Source organism: Mytilus trossulus, chromosome 1 (assembly GCF_036588685.1).
Source record: "Mytilus trossulus isolate FHL-02 chromosome 1, PNRI_Mtr1.1.1.hap1, whole genome shotgun sequence".
Taxonomy (NCBI): Eukaryota; Metazoa; Mollusca; class Bivalvia; order Mytilida; family Mytilidae; genus Mytilus; species Mytilus trossulus.
In genome coordinates, this window is record NC_086373.1 from 88,864,101 (window position 1) to 88,883,395 (window position 19,295).

The window sequence follows — 19,295 nt, forward strand, 5'->3', positions numbered from 1 at the left end:
ATTTTGCAGTTTTTGGTCATTATCTTGAATATTATTATAGATAAAGATAAACTGTAAACAGCAAAAATTATCAGCAAAGTAAGATCTACAAATAAGTTAATATGACCAAAATTGTCAATTGACCCCTTAAGTAGTTATTGTTCTTTAATGACAATTTTTTACAATTTGTTCATCATATTTGCTAACTTTAAAAAATCTTCTCCTCGAAAACTACTCAACCAAATTCAACCAAACTTCAACTGAATGATCAGTAGGGTGTATAAAATAAAGTTTGTGTTTTATTTTCTATTTCATCATAAAACATGGCTGTCATGGCTAAAAATAGAACACAGGTTAAAATGCAGTGTTTGGCTTATATCTCAAAAACTCCAGCATTTAGAGCAAATAAGACAAGAAGTCAAAGTATTTATTAGGTCAAGGTCTACCTGTCCTGAAATTTTCAGCCTTATCAGGTAACTGGTTTTGCAGGTATAATGCCTTAGAATTGATGATTTTAACGAAATTTTGCAGTTTTTGGTTATTATCTTGAATATTATTATAGATACAGATAAACTATTAGTAGCAAAAATGTTAAGCAAAGGAAGATCTCCAAATAAGTCAATATGACCAAAATTGTCAATTGACCCCTAAAGGAGTTATTGCCCTTTAAAGACTTTTTTCACAATTTGTTCATCATGTTGACTTACTTTAAAAAATCTTCTCCTTTGAAACTGCTGTATCAATTTCAGCCAAACTTAGGCTAAATGAGTTTCAGAGTATCAAGTATAAATTTTATATTTTATTTCCTTGTATGTCAAGAAACATAGCTCCTATGGCTAAAATAGAACATAGGAGAAAATGATTATTTTTTTTTGCTTTTGAAGAAAATAGGATGATTCAAAGAACATTTAAATAAATTGAATAGCCAAAATAATCATTGATGAGAGATTTAACCAAAAAAATTAAGGTGAGCGATTCAGGCTCTTGAGAGCTTCTTGTTTATGTTTTGGACTGTTTTTCTTTAACTATAAGCAGTAGGTCAACTACATTTGTTGTATGGAAGAATTGTTAGCTGTATATGTCTTCCTGGCATGGTTCATCTGACCTTGACCTCATTTTCATAATTCATTGGTCAATTTTTAGTTTTCTTTTTTAATGTTCAGTTTATTTGACAGTTGTAATAAAGCTTTATATTTAGCACTATCAACATAATATCAATGATTAGTAAAGAAGGCGAGACATTTCAGCGTGTGCACTCTTGTTTTAATCCCAGCTGCACAACTGTACCCAAAATCCATTGTTAAAACATCTACCAAGATAAAGCCAACCAAAGCCAAGATTGACACTATTTTTGGCGGAGTAACAATCTGCTGAACTCCCTTAATGTCTTATTTGTACTTTGTTCTTTCATAATTCATATTTAGGTGTTTAATTTTGAGAATATAATTAACTCTCTGTCTTTAATTACAGCATTTCATAGGATTATTTAGACTAGACATAGAATTAATTACTGGTACAATACATCAAGAAGGGAAAAAGAAAATGCTTATAGGTGCTTTTTACCGACCACCGGATAAAACTGACGACACATATCTGAACCAAACACAGAATGAAATGAATACCATCAGAACAAAACATCAGAAAGACATCTTCTTAATTGGAGACGACTTCAACTTACCAGACATTAATTGGTCAGAACAATCCATAATAAACAGACAATATCCTATCAGGACAAACCAAACTTTCTTGGAGATTGTAGCTGATAACGGATTGGAGCAAATTGTAGACTTCACCACACGTAAAGATAACACCTTGGACCTTATACTAACCTCTCATCCAGCTTTTAAACTACGATGCAAACCATTACCATCAATAGGAAATAGTGACCATGATATCGTCCTACTAGATTTGGCATGCAAACCATTAAAACCAAAGCCAGTGAGAAGGAAAATATACCTATGGAAGAAAGCAGAATACACAAAATAAAAGAGGACTTGGCCAATTTCAACTCATCTTTCGTTCACACTGTAGACAGAAATGTTGAAACAATGTGGCAAGCATTCAAAAAAGCAATCCAAAACACAATAGATAAGAGAGTTCCAACAAAAATGAGCCAAGGAAAACACACACATCCATGGATAAACACCAACATGAGTCGTGGTGTAGTGGTTAGTGCATCGGACTACTAACACAAAGGTTCCTGGTTCGATTCCCGTTTGGGATGAAAATTTCAGGAACTCAATTTTCGGCTCTCCCTTGACACCATTTGCGAGTATGGTCTTGAGGAAACGATGATAGTCCGTCGGACGGGGACGATAAATGGCTGGCCCGTGTTAAGAGAGAGGCTGGCCCGTGTTAAGAGAGAGCCACATCTCTTGCACGTTAAAGACACCCTTGTAGATTTCGAAAAAGAGTAGGCTAATGCCGCTACAAGGCAGCACTCGCACCCGCAAAGTGGAAAGGGATTAATATAAGTTGCAAAACTTGTTTCCCAATCCACTATAAATAAATATGTTTAAACTTGGCTAAACCAACATCAGAAGGAAGATAAATAAAAAAAATAAAGCCCATAAGAAGGCCAGGAAAACAAAAAAGAAAAGAGACATGGATAGATATAAGAGACTCAAACAAGAAACACAATGGGAGGTCAGACAAGCCAACAAAAAATATATGGAAGAAGTAAGCACCAATTATAAAGACAACTCGAAGAAATTCTGGTCTTATATAAAGAGCAAAGGTCAAGAATGGACAGGTGTAGCACCATTAAAGAATAAAATGGGATTTCTGCAAAGTGACAATAAAAGCAAAGCTGAGATACTTGAAATGATCAATTCCAGTCAGTATTCACAAAGGAAAATCCAAATAACTTTCCCAACAAAGGAAAGAGCCCATATTCCACCATGGATAACATCAAAATCAGCACTAAGGGAGTAAACAAACTACTAAAAAACCTTAAACCACACAAAGCTACTGGCCCAGACTCAATTCCATCTTTCATCCTGAAAACAGCAGCAGACCAACTCGCTCCTTTTCTAACAGATCTGTACCAAACATCCCTTAACACCGGAAAAGTCCCACACGATTGGATAGATGCTAACGTGGTACCTCTATTCAAGAAAGATGAAAGACATCTAGCTTCCAACTATAGACCAGTATCATTAACCTCCATCACATGCAAGGTCTTGGCACACATAGTCCACAGCAGTATTATGGACCATTTCGACAAATACAATATATTTACCAACGCAAAGCATGGATTTCGCAAAAAACGATCTTGCGAATCGCAACTCATAATAACAATCAACGACATTGCTAAAAAACTGGAAAAAGGACAACAAGTCGACATCATCCTTCTTGACTTTGCAAAGGCATTTGACAAAGTACCGCACCACCGCCTTTTACATAAACTGGAATTTTATGGAGTAAACCCTAAAGCTAGAAAATGGATTCAATCATTCCTTGAAAACAGAATGCAGAGCGTTATATTAGAAGGAGCTGTCTCTTCTCAAGTCCTGGTACTTTCAGGCGTCCCCCAAGGCACAGTTCTTGGACCGCTATTGTTTCTGACCTACATAAATGACATGCCAGAAACGTCAACATTATCTGAAACAACTATTTGCAGACGATAGCCTACTTTTTAGAACAGTAAACAACCAGGCAGACAGCGAACTTTTACAAAAAGACCTAACATCATTGGAAGAATGGGAGAATAAATGGCAAATGAGTTTAAACGCCAAAAATGCGTAGTTATAAGAATAACTCAGAAGAACAAAGAAGTGAGAGACACATCATATAAACTCCATGGACATACACTAGACAACGTTGATGCAAGCAAATACTTAGGCGTAACACTCAGCAACAACCTATCTTGGGATAGACACATTGACAACATTGTAGGCAAAGGAAATAAAACACTGGGATTTATCAGAAGAAACCTAAAAGACTGCACAAAACCAGTAAAAGCAGCAGCATATACAGCCATGGTAAGACCTTCAGTGGAATATGCCTGCACAGTTTGGGATCCATCGAGCCAAAAGAAGATAAAATCATTAGAACAAGTTCAAAAAAGAGCAGCAAGATTCGTTAATAATAACTACTCAGACCGAACACCTGGCTGTGTAACACACATGGTTAAACAACTACAGTGGGAAAGCCTGGAAGAACGTAGAAAAACCAACAGACTATGTATGCTATTTAAAATCCAGCATGGGCTTATTGATATAGATAGACAACAATATCTAATACCCAATGACAGCCGGACCAGAGGTTTAGGCCGCTTTTACCAAGAAAGAACAAAATCTGAACCCATTGGACAGTCATTCTTCCCAAAGACCATCAGGGACTGGAATCAACTGCCAGCTAATACAACATCAGCTGCCGATTCGATAGAGGGTTTCAGAGCTGCTCTGAAAGCAGGCTCTGGAAGGAAGTGAACAGCATAGAGTGTACATAATTTTAATTGTAAATTGGCGTATGTTTTAAATGTATATAACTTTGAGAGGACTTGCTGTCTTGCCCGGCAATGCGCTAAGTTTTCGCGGGACCAAAAACATTCAATATGAATATGGTTCCTTACTTGGAAGAAGAAGAAGAAGAAGAAGAAGATATGTATAAATGGATTTTATGGTCTAGGTGTTCTAGGTGGAGCTGTTTTGTGCATACACAATGCCAAATGAATTCGAAATTACCTTATTGTTTGTATTTTATACAAGTGTATCTACATATGATTTAACTTGTGGGCTGACATTTTTCATTTTAATATAATTAATTGTATAAAACTAATTAATTTGAGTATCAATATTATATTTATAATTTAATATAATTGTGTCCGTTTGTCCTGAGCTACAAAATGTGCATGCATCTAAATATTGAATACTTGCTGGCTCTCAGCTTTCAGTTATTCAATTTATTATACTGAAAGTTCTGTCAAATTATTGTCAATATCAATGTCCCACAGGCACTGAGACAAGTGCCTGTGAATATTCCATGGCAATGGACATTATTTAAAATAATATGAAATTTCTAGGTTGATACTTTTTCACAGGACACTGTTATGTATCACACTTGCAGTAATAGTTGCTAAACCATGTTACACTTTATAGGCAGTGGTACTCCAGATAGTGGAGGAAAGAAGAAAGAAGAAGGATGGTGAAGGAGATACCATTTGATATTTAGGGGGGCTAGGATGAAGAAAAAAAATTGTCTTGCATTTTTTAAGTTGTAATTTCTGACCTGCATTTTAATTTTTACTATACTTGGTCCTGTCCTTTTTAATAGTTCATTCCCCCTCAAAATCAAATGGTAGTCTAGTGTCCAAAAGTTCAAATAGGTTCGAATATCAATAATATCTTCACAGCATATATACTCATTGGTTTCCTTCCCCCTCACTTATAACCTCCATTTTTCATTTGTTAGATTATGAGAGTGTTAGTAAACTGACAATATAGCAATACAGAAATGGCTGCAGCAATGCCAATGCTAACGTCGACGTCTTACATCAAAGACCTACCTGAAACTGTAAATGACCTCACTAAATGTCCAATATGTCTAGACACTCTAAAAGTACCGAAATATTTTACATGCCTGCACACTTTCTGTTCATCTTGCATTCATACTTGTATTGAACATTTATTCAAAGACCACATTCCGAGAAGCATAGCATGCCCAGTCTGTAGAACCAAAATAAAGGTTTCGGATAAAACTCGAAATGCAGAAGAATTTTCTGGTAAATTGCCAATCAACCACATAATACTGAGTCTAATAGATGCACAGAAAATGGTAAAGGGAAAATCAATTTGTGGACCATGTAAAAAGCTTCGTGGTAATAAAGTAACAGAGGCGAAAGTATTTTGTGTCGAATGTAGAGAAGCTTTCTGTAATTCATGCTCTAAGTATCACAAAGCCTTCAGTGCTTTTATTGACCATGAACTTGCAGACATCGGTAAAGTTTCCAATGTTCATTTAAAGATTGGTTCACAATACACTACATGTAACGAACACATGAAAAAAATTGAGGTTTATTGTAATGATCATCAGAAGCCTTGCTGCTTACATTGTGTTACATTAGAGCATCGTAAATGTAATGAGGTTGTGGCCATTGATGAGGCAGCAAAGAAACTCAGAGACAGTGATGCATACTTGAATCTTATGAATGCATTTAGCACATTGACAAGAACTTTTAACAAAGCTGTAGAAGAACGAGAAGAATTATTGTTTGTAGGTGAAAGGGAAGAAAAGGAGGGGAAAGAGAAAATTAAGACAATAAGAAAGAATATTGAAAAACTGGTATTGAAATTAGAGCAAGAATGTTTGGATCAGTGGTCAATTAGTTGTAGGGATAATCAATTAGTTTTAAGTGAAAGCATTAAAAATTTTAACGAAAAGACAAAAATGGTCCTTCACTGCCAGAATATGTTGAAGGCAGGGCTGCAATGTAATTCAGACATACAGTTATTGTATGATTATAACAACATGAAAGCTCAGAAAGAAGAACTAGAAAGTTTTCTGCAGGTAAATGATCAGCAGAAGTATTCTAAATTTAAATTTGAAATCAATGAAGCAATGGAAAATATGACAGATCAAATCACCAGGCTTGGAAATGTAGTTATCTGTGAAGCTACATTAATTACTAGTAACAGTTCATTACTTGATTGCTCAATTAGGCCTCTTCAAGATTTGGATCTACATGAACATTCATTCTATAAAAAGGAAGCAAAATTTAGTGGAGTAACATGCCATGATGACATGATCCTTCTTGTAGATCGTTACAAATACTGGTTGTATATAATATTTAGTGATGAAACTGATGAAATGTATTATGGAAGGGTAAAATTATCCGTTCAAGATGCTTTATCATTTTCTATTCCCTGGGATGTAAGTGGAACCCTGAAAGGTAGATGTGTTGTATCCTTTCCAGAAAGCAGTGTACTAGCAGATATCTGCATCAACTCGTGCACCATTAATCGATGGATACAGATCAACAGCCCACAAATTGGAATATCATTTTACAGCAATAGTATTGTATCCTGTCATAGATATGATGGCAAGTCTGATGATGCAGTCACAATTTTTGACATGAATGGTAATGTGATTCGAGAGCATAAACCTGGATGTAAACCAAACTATCTTTGTATAGATAATGTCGGAAGAATCTTTTATAATGATCGTGATGAGAACAAGCTTATTTGTATGACATACAATTTTGAAGAAGTCTTTACATATAAGCATGAACAGCTGAGTGGTATTGCAGGCCTCACAACAGATACAGAAGGAAATATTTATGTAGCTGGGTTTAATTCAAACAACGTCCATCAACTATCACCATCAGGTCAACTCAACAAGATAATTCTTACTGAAGCACATGACATTATTAATCCATTAGGAATAAGTTTTAAGAAAGATGCAGACATTTTGATTGTGCTGAATGACAGTGGTAGCCGAGTCAGCATGTATGAAATGTATTGACTCACAAACACATATTATGTAAATTATACAATCGTGACAGTATGACTCACAAACACATAATGTTATAGTTGGGACAGTTTGACTCACAAACACAACTATTTTGTAAATTATTCAGTCAGGACAGTTTGAACCACAAACGCATACAATTTGTGAATTTTTGTCAGGACAGTTCTTATCTTTTAATTAAGCAAATCCAAATTATATTAGATGTGTGTATTAGGATCAATAAAATTTGGACCATGCATGAAGGTCAGGTATTTAAAAGATATAATGATTTGTTTGCTTTTAGGACATCTGTTGAATTGCCCTATCTGTGTAGTTTTGGTTTTCAAGCATACAAGAATTTTGGCTCTGCAGGATGATTTAATGCTACACTAATAACATTGAAATTTGTCTGGTAAGCAGTTCAATTAATTTATTCTGAACTACATGTAATATTTCAATGACATTGTTATAGTTATATTTCAGTGAAGTTTTCTTGAACAAAATGATTTATAGGTTTGGATGTAAAAAGTTTCAGAGACCCTCCATTTCATTTTTTTTCAGTGTAGTTTTTTTTGTTATTTTAATCATTGAATTAACATGGTAAATGTTATAATCTTTCAATGTCTTGTACAATGTTTTAACTTGTTTTGATAGGGATGTGTTGCTCAGTCTCTGTTGTTATTCTCTGTTGTTAGTCTTTTTGTTAATTTTTTTATTCATTTTTTTTTTTACTGTAATTGTGAAAAATACTAGAAATGTTAGGTTAAAAGATCTATATATTCAACCTGAAAATTGGAGACCCTGGAAAAACTATCCTTATTTTATTTATTTTTTTATTTTTTAGTGGAAAAAACTAGTAATTTAAAGTTAAAAGTGTAAATTTCAATAATGATCAGCATGACAATATCTATCCACTGTGAAAATAAGAGAAAAATACAAATACCTATTTTGGAGTTGTTGCCCCTGAAATGTTGATTTAAAACTTCTTTTTTTTTTGCAGTTTTCGCTTTTATTGCAAAAACTCTTATATCAAGGTTAAACATGTAAAATGCAAAACATCACGATCAGCCTCATAAAGAAAACGAGTATATGTATATAAAGGTCCTCATTAGTAGGCTGGCTTTTTTCACCAAGTGAGGGATTCAAAAACAATAGTGTGTAGCATGTGTGGTTAGTTTGTTATCTTGTTTCCAGTCTGCACCCTTAGCTACTAGTCCGTTGCCCCAGACTAGTTAAATTTTATTTTGGAAAAACTTGAAAAACTCGGCTTAAAAACATTACAAAATATCAAAATATTGGTCTTTGCAATAGTAGTCAGAAAAGTTTTTGGTGCCGACTGCATATGTCAATATACATTCTATATCCCCTATATTTTTCATACACATTTTACTGATTGGTCTTACCATTTTTGTTGTTATTACTTCAAATGTTGTAGGATCATTCATAAGAAATTATGTCTTGCCTTATGTATATTATTCTAAAATATGAAAAATAAGAATAAATATGATGAAACCCCACCTTTTAAAAATACCATGGAAAAGTCACTACAAGGTAGCTTTCATTAATAAAGAGTTAAACCAATATTTTGATCCGATTTTATGAAAATTATCTTTTTCTTATGTGTACTTTTAAAATGTCAAAGATTTTGAATAAATTTTGAATAATTGTATAAAATGAGATATACCAGTATCATATATACAAAATTAAAGAACATACATTGGCTATCATACCACATCTTCTTTTTTATATATACAATAGTCAGAGGGAAATCTTTTGTATTATTTCTATGTAATTTATAGTTGTTTAAAATATTAATTTCTGTAGTAAATATTGACAGAGAAAAATGTTTATAATGTTATTGATTTTTATTGTTTATCATTCATTGCTTAGTGACAAATTATTTCTTTAAACATGTTCTCTCTATTAATAAAGTTTAGTGATGATGAATAATTGGCTGTTTTTGTGAACATATATTAACAATTCAAATAGCAACACACACGATGCTAAGAGACTGTCTTGAAATAACTAGGTAGTGTAAGTTTTCACTTCATGCTAAAGGCTTCAAAGAGACTAAGTAAAACTATAAAAGTAATGTTTTCTTGCTTTTGGTTTTGTTGAATTGTGTGTGTAGACACTGTCTAATGGATGAATACTTCATATGCCTTCTCTTACAATACAATTTGGTAGGATGATTGTTTCTTTTGCTTATGGTATGGAAAAGATATATTTAAGGAAGTATTTGCATTTTTGTCGAGCCTGTAACTTCTATTGCAGAAATCTCGACACAGATCTGGGGTGTTGGCTTTGTAAACTACCTATTAAGATGGAAGTCCTGGATGCTTGTATATAGCTGTCTTTTGTTATGAAGTTTCTGTCTGTCATATATAGAAATAAGAAGATTTGGTATGAGTGCCAATGAGTCAACTCTCCATCCAAGTCACAATTTGTAAAAGTAAATCATTATAGGTCAAAGTACAATCTTCAACACAGAGCTAATTCAGCTCACACTAAACCGCAAGATATGAAGGGCCCCAAAAATAACTAGTGTCAACCATTCAAATGAGAAAACCAACGGTCTAATCTATACAAAAAATGAATCACATCAAGACAACTAACAACAACTACTGAACATGTATATTGTCCACGATAATATTTTCATTGTTAAGTTCTTGAAAAAAAACATAAGATTTTCTGTAATCTTAATTTCTCTATTAATATGAGTAATGGAATAACTCAATATTACCAATGTGTGTACCTTGCGTGGTCCTCATGTCTGTCAGATAGTATTCATCTGACCTTGACATCATTTCATGGATGAGTGAACAATGTTAAATTTTTTTAGGTCAATAGATATATTAAGAAGATGTGATATGAGTGCCAATGAGACAACTCTCCATCCAAGTCACAATTTTTAAAAGTAAACCCTTTTAGGTCAAAGTACCAGAGCTGGATTTGGCTGATTATATATGGAATAACTGGAGCTTTGAAAATTTCAGGATCTGCCACTGAGTACATCCTTCAACACAGAGCCTCATACCGTACAGCAAGCTATAAAGGGCCACAAAAATGACATTTAAAACCATTCAAACAGAAAAAACAACATTCTAATCTTAATAAACAAGAGTGCACACACTGAAATGTCTCACCATCTTTACTAATTATTGGTTTTATGTTGAAATTCCTAAACATAAAGCTTTATTACTACTGTCACATAAACTGAACATTGACCTTCGAACCAATAAAATGAGGTCAAGGTCAGATTAACCATGCAGGCATGCACAGCTAACAATTCTTCCATACAACAAATGTACTTGATCTACTACTTATAGTTTAAGAAAAACAGACCAAAACACAAAAACTTAACACCGAGCAATGAGCTGTGAAAAATGAGGTCAAGGTCCAATAAAACCTATGCAATTGACATAAAGATCATAAAACACTTCCATACACCATAAATAGTTGACCTATTGCATATACTCAAAAAGTTTACTTTGACCACTGAACCATGAAAATGAGGTCAGATGACACCTGCCAGCTAAACAACTTACAATCATTCCATACATCAAATATAGTAGACCTATTGCATACAGTATGAGAAAAACAGACCAAAACACAAAAACTTAACTATAACCACTGAACCATGAAAATGAGGTCAAGGTCAAGGTCAGATGACACCTGCCAGTTGGACATGTACACCTTACAGTCCAGTCCTTCCATTCACTGAATATACAAGACCTATTGCTTATAGTATCTGAGAAATGGACTTGACCACCAAAACTTAATCTTGTTCACTGATCCATGAAATGAGATTGAGGTAAAGGGAAAACTGTCTGGCGGGCGTGAGGACCTTGCAAGATACGCACATACCAAATATAGTAAGCCTATTACTTATAATAAGAGGGAATTGAAAATTACGAAGTATCTGAACTTTTTTTTCAAGTAGTCACTGAACCATGAAAATGAGGTCAAGGACATTGGACATGTGACTGACGGAAACTTTGTAACATGAGGCATCTATATACAAAGTATGAAGCATCCATGTCTTCCACTTTCTAAAATATAAAGCTTTTAAGAAGTTAGCTAACGCCACTGCCGTAGCTGCCGCCACCCCGGATCACTGTCCCTATGTCAAGCTTTCTGCTAAAGTTGCAGGCTTGACAAAAATGAGAAACACTTTTAAATAATATCAACAAAAGACAACTACTGAACATCAGATTCCTGACAGGTGCAAACAAATTAGCAGATTTAAATGTTTTAATAGGTACCAACCTTCACCCTTATCTGAAATAACAGTGTAACATCACACCATAGAAAGACACACTATAAAATATACAAGTCGTATATCAGATACTATATGCAATAGGTCTCCTATATTTGGTGTATGGCATGGCGTTAAGGAGTACATTTCTAACTGACATGTGTCATCTAACCCTGACCTCATTTTCTTGGTTCATTGTTTAAAGCATAGTTTTTGTGTTTTGGTCAGTTTTTATCTCACCTTGAAGAACTCAAAACGCAAGACATAGGTTACTGCTTATTTTACATGTATTACTTTGTGATTAGGTCAGTTTATGGGGAGCCACTGGTGGTAGATCAATGATATTTGGTAAGCAGTTGTATAAGCATTGGCATATCTCATTTCAATGCAGATTATTTGGCTCTGTCCCCTCAGTCATGGTCATAAGTCAGTCCAAAGGGAACCATTTGTGGTAGTCAAATGTTAATTGGTGTTCAGTTGTGTCTTAGATCGTAAAGCAAATGGTCAACTGTATTTAGTGTATAGAATGATGGTAAAGTGTATATGTCTGTCTGTCAGATATCATGTGACCTTGACCTCATTTTCATTTTTCATTGGTCAATGTGAAGTTATTATGGTTAAATTTGTTTTTTAGATATTTTAAGCAATATGCCAACTATATTTAATGCAAAGATTGCTTGTAAGGCATGGTACATGTCTGTCTGGCATTGTTCATCTGACCTTGACCTCATTTTCATGGTTCATTGGTCAATATTTAGTTTTCCTGTTTAAGTCTGCTTCTTAGAAACTTTAAGCTATAGGTCAACTACATTTGGTGAAAAGAATGATTGTATGATATACATATATTTCCAGTTTGGTTCATCTGACCTTGACCCTATTTTCGTGAATCATGTTTACTTTATGTGATAGTTGTATTTAAGCTTTGTATTTTGGACTATCAACATAAAATCAATGGTCAATAATAAAGGCAAACATTTCAGTATGTGCACTCTTGTTCTTTCAACACCTATTTCTCATTCTATAAGTAGTAGGTCAACTATATTTGATGACATTATTGTAAGGTGTCCATCTGATAGGATCATATTAAGTAATAGTGGGATATTTATAGTAAAACCTTGATCTTTAAGACATTAGATTCAGTAAAGCAGGAGAGAGAAACACCAGTGTGTTCTCTCTTATAAGATTGAGTACAATATACAAAATTTGTAAGGGTTCCATGGAACCCAGTGTCTCGCCTACTTTAGCTGTTAATCGCAGGCTCAACAAAAATGAGGATAAAAAATTAATAAAAATATTCCTCTGGATAGTATCTTTTAAGATTGTAAGAAGCGTCTTTCCAAGTTGGTAAAAATCCAGAATAGTTAAGAAAGTTATTAAAATTTCAAAAACTTTGACCACAGAGTAAATATTTGTAGACACTGTCGCCGACGACTTAAACACCCACTACAGCATGTTGATGCACTATGTCTTGCTTTTTTGACAAAAGTCAAAGGCTCAACAAAAATGAAAAATCAGAAACTGTTTTCATCAATTGCACATACAAGTTTACAATACTAAAATGAAAATCTTCAGCTTGTACCATCTATAAAGAATCTTTTTAAAATGAAACATAGGTCTTAATGTGGGTTTCTGTCATGCAAGTTTTGAAAGTGGGTAATGTTATCATAAAATTTTGACATAAACTTGAGGCTGACCTAAATTAAAACAATTTACATGCATGTCCTCCCATGCCCAAACCTGAAATACACAACACTAACAAACAAGAATGTGTCCCTAGTACTTGGATGCCCCATCCACACTATCATTTTCTATGTTCAGTGGACCATGAAAATGGGGTAAAAACTCTAATTTGGCATTATATTTAGAAAGAAATATCATAGGGAACATGAATACCAAGTTTCAACTTTCAAAAACTTAAAGTTTCAAGTTTCAACAAGAGGCTGTCACAACGACAGCAAACCGGATTTATTAACATTTATTTGTGTCCTGGTAAAATCACAAGAACCATTACTGATGAATGATGAAAGTGAAAATCGTCAATATCAAATTTGAACTCCATTTTGTATTCAGTATCAACATATTAAAATTTGAAAAGCTTAGATTGAATGGTTCATGAGTAAATGCAACAACGTGAATGGAAACGCCATTTTACGATCTTTCAAGAACCATAACGCCTGAACGGTAAAAATCAAAATCGTCATTATTAAACTTGACCTCTATTTTGTCATCAGTAACAACATATAAAAATTTCAAAAGCTTTGGTTCAATGGTTCATGAGAAAATGCACAGACACGACTGGAAATACCATTTTTCAATCTTTCAAGAACCATAACTCCTGAGCTATAAAAGTAAAAATCGTCATTATTGAACTTGATCTCCATTTTGTCATCAGTAACAATAAATTAAAATATAGGAAGCTTTGGTAGAACAGTTCATATGTAAATGCACGGACACAACTGGAAACTCCATTTTTCAATCTTTCAAGAACCATAACTCCTGAATGGTAAAAGTCAAAATCGTCATTATTGAACTTGACCTTCATTTAGTTGTCAGTAACAACATATTAAAATTTTAAAAGCTTTGGTTGAACGGTTCATGAGTTAATGCATGGACAATATTTGATTGCCGTCCACCCGCCAGCCTGCCCGCCCGCTGTATGTCCCCAAATCAATAACCGACAGTTTTGTCACAAAAATCAGGTTAAAAACTACCTGGACCAAAGGCTTAAACCTGAAGCAGACAGATGGATGAACGAACAAATGGACAAATGAACAAATGCACAGACGTGAAAACCTAATGCCCATAAAGACATAAAAAACAGGAACAAATTTAACAAAATTAACTTTATTAAAGATATAACAAGCACTTATCAAATCATGTATATATAGTGCATAAATTATATAATGTACATTTGTGAGTTGTATAAAGTTATATCAAAATTTTGATTTTATACATGGTATTTATAAACATGATTACATCAAAATCATATTTAATAATTTGCAAGTTTTAATTTTTAAAGGAGTAGGTTCGGTAAGGACCGATTTTGGCCTCAAATTTCAGTTTCATCTGACGAAAGATTTTGACTACTTTTTAAACACTTAAGTGTCTATTTCATTTGATTCAATTATTTTTTGTAAAAGATTTTAACTCATTGAGTCATAAAAAACGATCCGATTCAAGCTAAAATGTGAAAAATCTACCAAATATGCGAAAAAATGTCACTTTTCAGATGTTTTTTGTCAAAAATGAAAGTGGCCGCATCCGTGTTCATCCTCAATCTTTATATATGTTATGTATTATCATCAAATACAACTTCCATTTTGATATTTCGGATGAACACGAATGCGGCCACTTTTGTTTTACACGGAAACAGTCTAAAATTTAACTAAAATGCTTGAATTTTGATGATTTCAGTAATTTAGCATGACTTAATGGTGCTAGTACTCAATATATGTGCATTGTTTTGTCAAAAACAGCCAATATTTATGTAGCAGAACCATTTTACTATCCAATAAATAACTAAAAGTTTACATTTAAACAATTTTGTAAATCTTCTATATTTTGGGGCCAAAAAAGGCTCTTACCGGACCTACTCCTTTAAGTCTAAACAATATTATATCAAAAACAATACATTTTTTGTACCACCAAGATAAAGTGAGAAAGTAGGTTGTTACATGGAAATTGTAAGAATTGGAATGTTATTAAAAATACACTCTTCATTGAACCAAAACATTAATAAAGGAATTTAAATATACAGCTGACTTCTTAAAAAGTCAATGTCATACGAGTACTATTTCTACTCCGTTCTTTAATAAATGTATTAGTAATAGACTACTTATGTTAAATCATACTACTGACAGGTGTTTTTAAGAATACATACAAACTATTTAATGGTAAATGTTAAATCAAGGATTTGTCTTACTATACAAATCCTTGGTTAAATTGATATATAAAATTACAAAGTAGTACAAAAATATAGGGTATCACAAATATTATCACTTTGTAGTGTGTGTATACAATATAATGGTCATCAATAAAAGCACTAATCACAATAACATATTCACCAAGTGATGATATACAGTTTAAAGCAATGTTATAGTTATTTGGTAGATATAATGAGAATTTAAACTATTAGCGCCAAAGATCATGTATCATTCACCTGGAGTCAGTTTCACCATAAAAATGAACAGTAAGATTGTCTTAGGTAAACTGAATTGTTCATGACTTATGATCAATCTCAATCGTATTTTTTTACTGTGAAACCGGCTCCTGCCTTAAATAGTACAGCCTAATGGGTTCTATTTAAATTAAGGTTATTTCCAAAACAATATTTCGAAATTTCACACAATTGTATACATTTTATTGTCTAAAACAAAAATAATATTTCTAAAGGGCGTAGAAACAGCAACTACAAATAGAGGGGATTCCCAATATGAATGTCAAATGGTCATCTTTTAAGTGCATGGCTGTATAGAAAAAAATAGTCAGTGGCAGACCCAGAAATTTTCATACCAGAGGGCCCACTGACTGCCTAGAAAAAAAGATGAAATGAAAGAATGAAATTTATCGACATATATCAACATGGATGAACTCAACAAAGATGTTTTATTTTCAACAATGATGAAAAGAACAGCAGCAATAAATATAATAAACATAGTACACATAGTGACAAAATAATGACAGTTAACACATAGTGACAAAATAATGACAGTAATTGACATAATGTACATAATAATCTCATACACAACCAAGAATAACAAGCAATGGAAACAACGAACACATAGATCAAAGAGATCAGCTACAGGTTAATAGGTATGCGTTTTTTGTTTATATAGGTTTTCTATCCTCTTAAAAAAAAAAAAGAGTATACACTGGGGCATATTTATCAGGTCATGGACCCTGAGACTCATTATGATTATATAAAATATTAACCATGGCTTTAAAGTAAGAGTAGCACAAATTCAAGATATTGCAATATTATACATTTTCGCAGTAAAGAATGAATTATTTTTTCATCAAAAATATACAGCTGTTCTATTGCTTTTCCCAATAAAACAAAATTATGAACTCTTTTTGTGATGCACACCATTTACTAGATATTTTTCTGTTAATAAGTCACAAGACTGCGGTTTTCACTACATATCTGTTTGTAAAACTTAAAAGATGAAACATCAGGTTCAACTATGAAGCTTATTTATTGAAATATAATTAATTTTTTTTATCAGTTGAAAATCTTTTTTCATAGTTGTTGAGGAAAATTTTGATGTGTGTCTAATACATGAACCAATTTGATACGAAAACATGCTTTCTCCTGTTTTTTGGGGGAAATTACATATATAAAGACCAATGCAATTATCTAAACCTTAAAAAACATGAACAAATATATTTAGTCTTGAATAATAAGGACTTCACAATACAAAATTTATTCTGTTAATAAACAAAGATACAAAATCACACAAATGTTGTATTAAAGCAAGCATTTTATCAAATATTATGGCTTGACAGCATGAAAAATCTAAATAAATGGCATAATAAAAGTATAAGAAAACAAAAATATCACATTATATGGGTGAATATGATGAATATCATTGCAAATTGATTAATAACGTTTCTTAACTTTGAGCTGATCATAAGTATTATATATTTTAACAGAAATGAAACTATAACTACAAATCTATAAAGATTTTGACTGTTTTGTTGGATTCTATATTGGTATAGGTATAACTTCATGCAAAATCTAAGTGCAAGTTATAGATTGTGTTACCCTCTTTATCTAAAATATACAAGTCTTGTAAAGCAAATTTGAATCAATTGATAATGACCATGCTTCATACCCTTTTAACTAGCTTATGTGTGGATGGTAGTAACATTTTAACACTTGGAAGTAAGTATCTGTATATTAAGTTCCTTGAAATATAACACCCTTTTCCAACATACATTATATGATGACCATATCCATGAGTATCCTAAATAGTGAATATGAACTTATATATATATAATACCCTATACAAAGTTATTAGCTACTTAGGCCTTTGTTCTTCACAAAAACAAAACCAATGTTTAATAAATTCACATCACCCTACTTTTTTAACTACTTTCCTGCCGACTGTTGTATAGATTCTTTAAATTATTAATATTGTTTGGAACATTAATTTCAAACTTCAAATGAAATAAAACCTGGCAAATTTTATAAACTTTTCTTTCTTTCATCCTAAATGAAGTTGCTACTGAAACAATTAAGTGTAAAAATTCTACTGGTTCATAAATCATACACCCTGGTTGTAGTCTAAGAATCCTGTTTCCAGAGTTTAAACTTAACATGTGGATCATAAACGTATTATTTTAACAAAATTTAATAGCAATTGATCTTCTACTTAATTTTTCAAATATTAAACAATCATGATTTTATGGAATTTCCTATTTTAGCAAGGTGAAAAGGCAAATAGAAACTAGATATTTAAATTTTGCATTCAAACATTTACAAGTGTGACAAAATGAAATGCTTGCAACTGCTGAATATTGTAATGATGGAATGATTTTTTTAGGAAAAAAAACCTATAAGCCCTTTCAGTAGTCAATTAGTAACATTTTAAACTTTTTGTCAAAATATAATCTTATAGATGCCGGATTTCATTCCTGCAGATTACAAAATTTGTCATCTTAACAAACAATTAAGACTTGTGTTTTTTACCCCAAGGCATCGTTCTAGGTCCTTTCACTTTCTTCTCTATACGCTCATTAAAACCTGAAAGAAATAAGCTTTGATTGATTGATCATTGCTTAACACCTAGTTGCCAATATTTACATGCATATTTACCGGGTAAACAAAAATTAGCTATAAAATTTGTATTTTACCCTGTTTAAAGTAAAAGCTTTGTCTTTTAACAAACAGTCTGTAGATAAAGATTGGTAAGTAAATGGTTGATTACACCAACTTCTATGTCTTTAAGAAAGAAATGTTGCATTCAAAAATATGACAGATGTGTACCATGTTAACTGTGACATATTTCATTCCCCTTCTTAATTTTTGTAGCATTTCATTTAGCCATAAAACGATCTATTTTGCATGCATGTGTATTCTTGTGTATTGTGAGTCAAAATGGAACTATATGAGCTGACTAGAAATTGATTTGGCTTAAATTTATCAGCAATATAATTTAACCAAACAATAACTTATTTTGTTTTTTATCATAATTCCATAAGAACTATAAAGACTTGTGTCTTTTTTCTCCTGTATATATCAATATAGTTTTGTACCAGAAATTCCAATGACATATATGTTTTTATAAAACGAGCATAACTTCCTTATGATACCCCATCTAATACAATGTTTAAAAAGTTATCATGGCTTCGATTTACTGATCCTGTGATTTACCACAAGGCCTTATATGTTCATAGATGTTTATATGGATCTGTTCCAGAATATTTGTCTAACAAAATCTCCTATGTTTCAAATAAAAATGGAATGCAACTTAGATCAAATACTACCCAATTACTTAATATACCAAAGGCAAGAACAAACACATTTAGAAGATCTTTTTCATATTCTGGCCCAACTTTATGGAATAAACTACCAGAAGCACTAAGACACATGTCAAACATAAATACT

General features: G+C 32.6%; 2 protein-coding genes across 13 annotated transcripts in view; one reads left to right on the forward strand and one right to left on the reverse strand.

Annotated features, from left to right (window-relative positions):
- The first annotated feature begins 5,251 nt into the window (after positions 1 to 5,251).
- Positions 5,252 to 7,765, forward strand: LOC134689151 (uncharacterized). The gene has a single exon (XM_063549494.1). It carries the CDS (start codon positions 5,437 to 5,439, stop codon positions 7,441 to 7,443), a length of 2,007 nt encoding a protein of 668 aa, XP_063405564.1. The 5' UTR covers positions 5,252 to 5,436; the 3' UTR covers positions 7,444 to 7,765.
- A 7,719-nt stretch (positions 7,766 to 15,484) lies between these two features.
- LOC134689200 (uncharacterized) overlaps positions 15,485 to 19,295 on the reverse strand; it is a 54,534-nt gene continuing 50,723 nt past the window's right edge. For all 12 annotated transcript variants that reach the window (XM_063549505.1, XM_063549506.1, XM_063549504.1 and 9 more), the window contains one exon: positions 15,485 to 18,431. In XM_063549505.1, the coding sequence (XP_063405575.1) occupies positions 18,358 to 18,431 (74 nt within the window). In that variant the 3' untranslated portion in view covers positions 15,485 to 18,357. The remainder of the gene's footprint in view (positions 18,432 to 19,295) is intronic.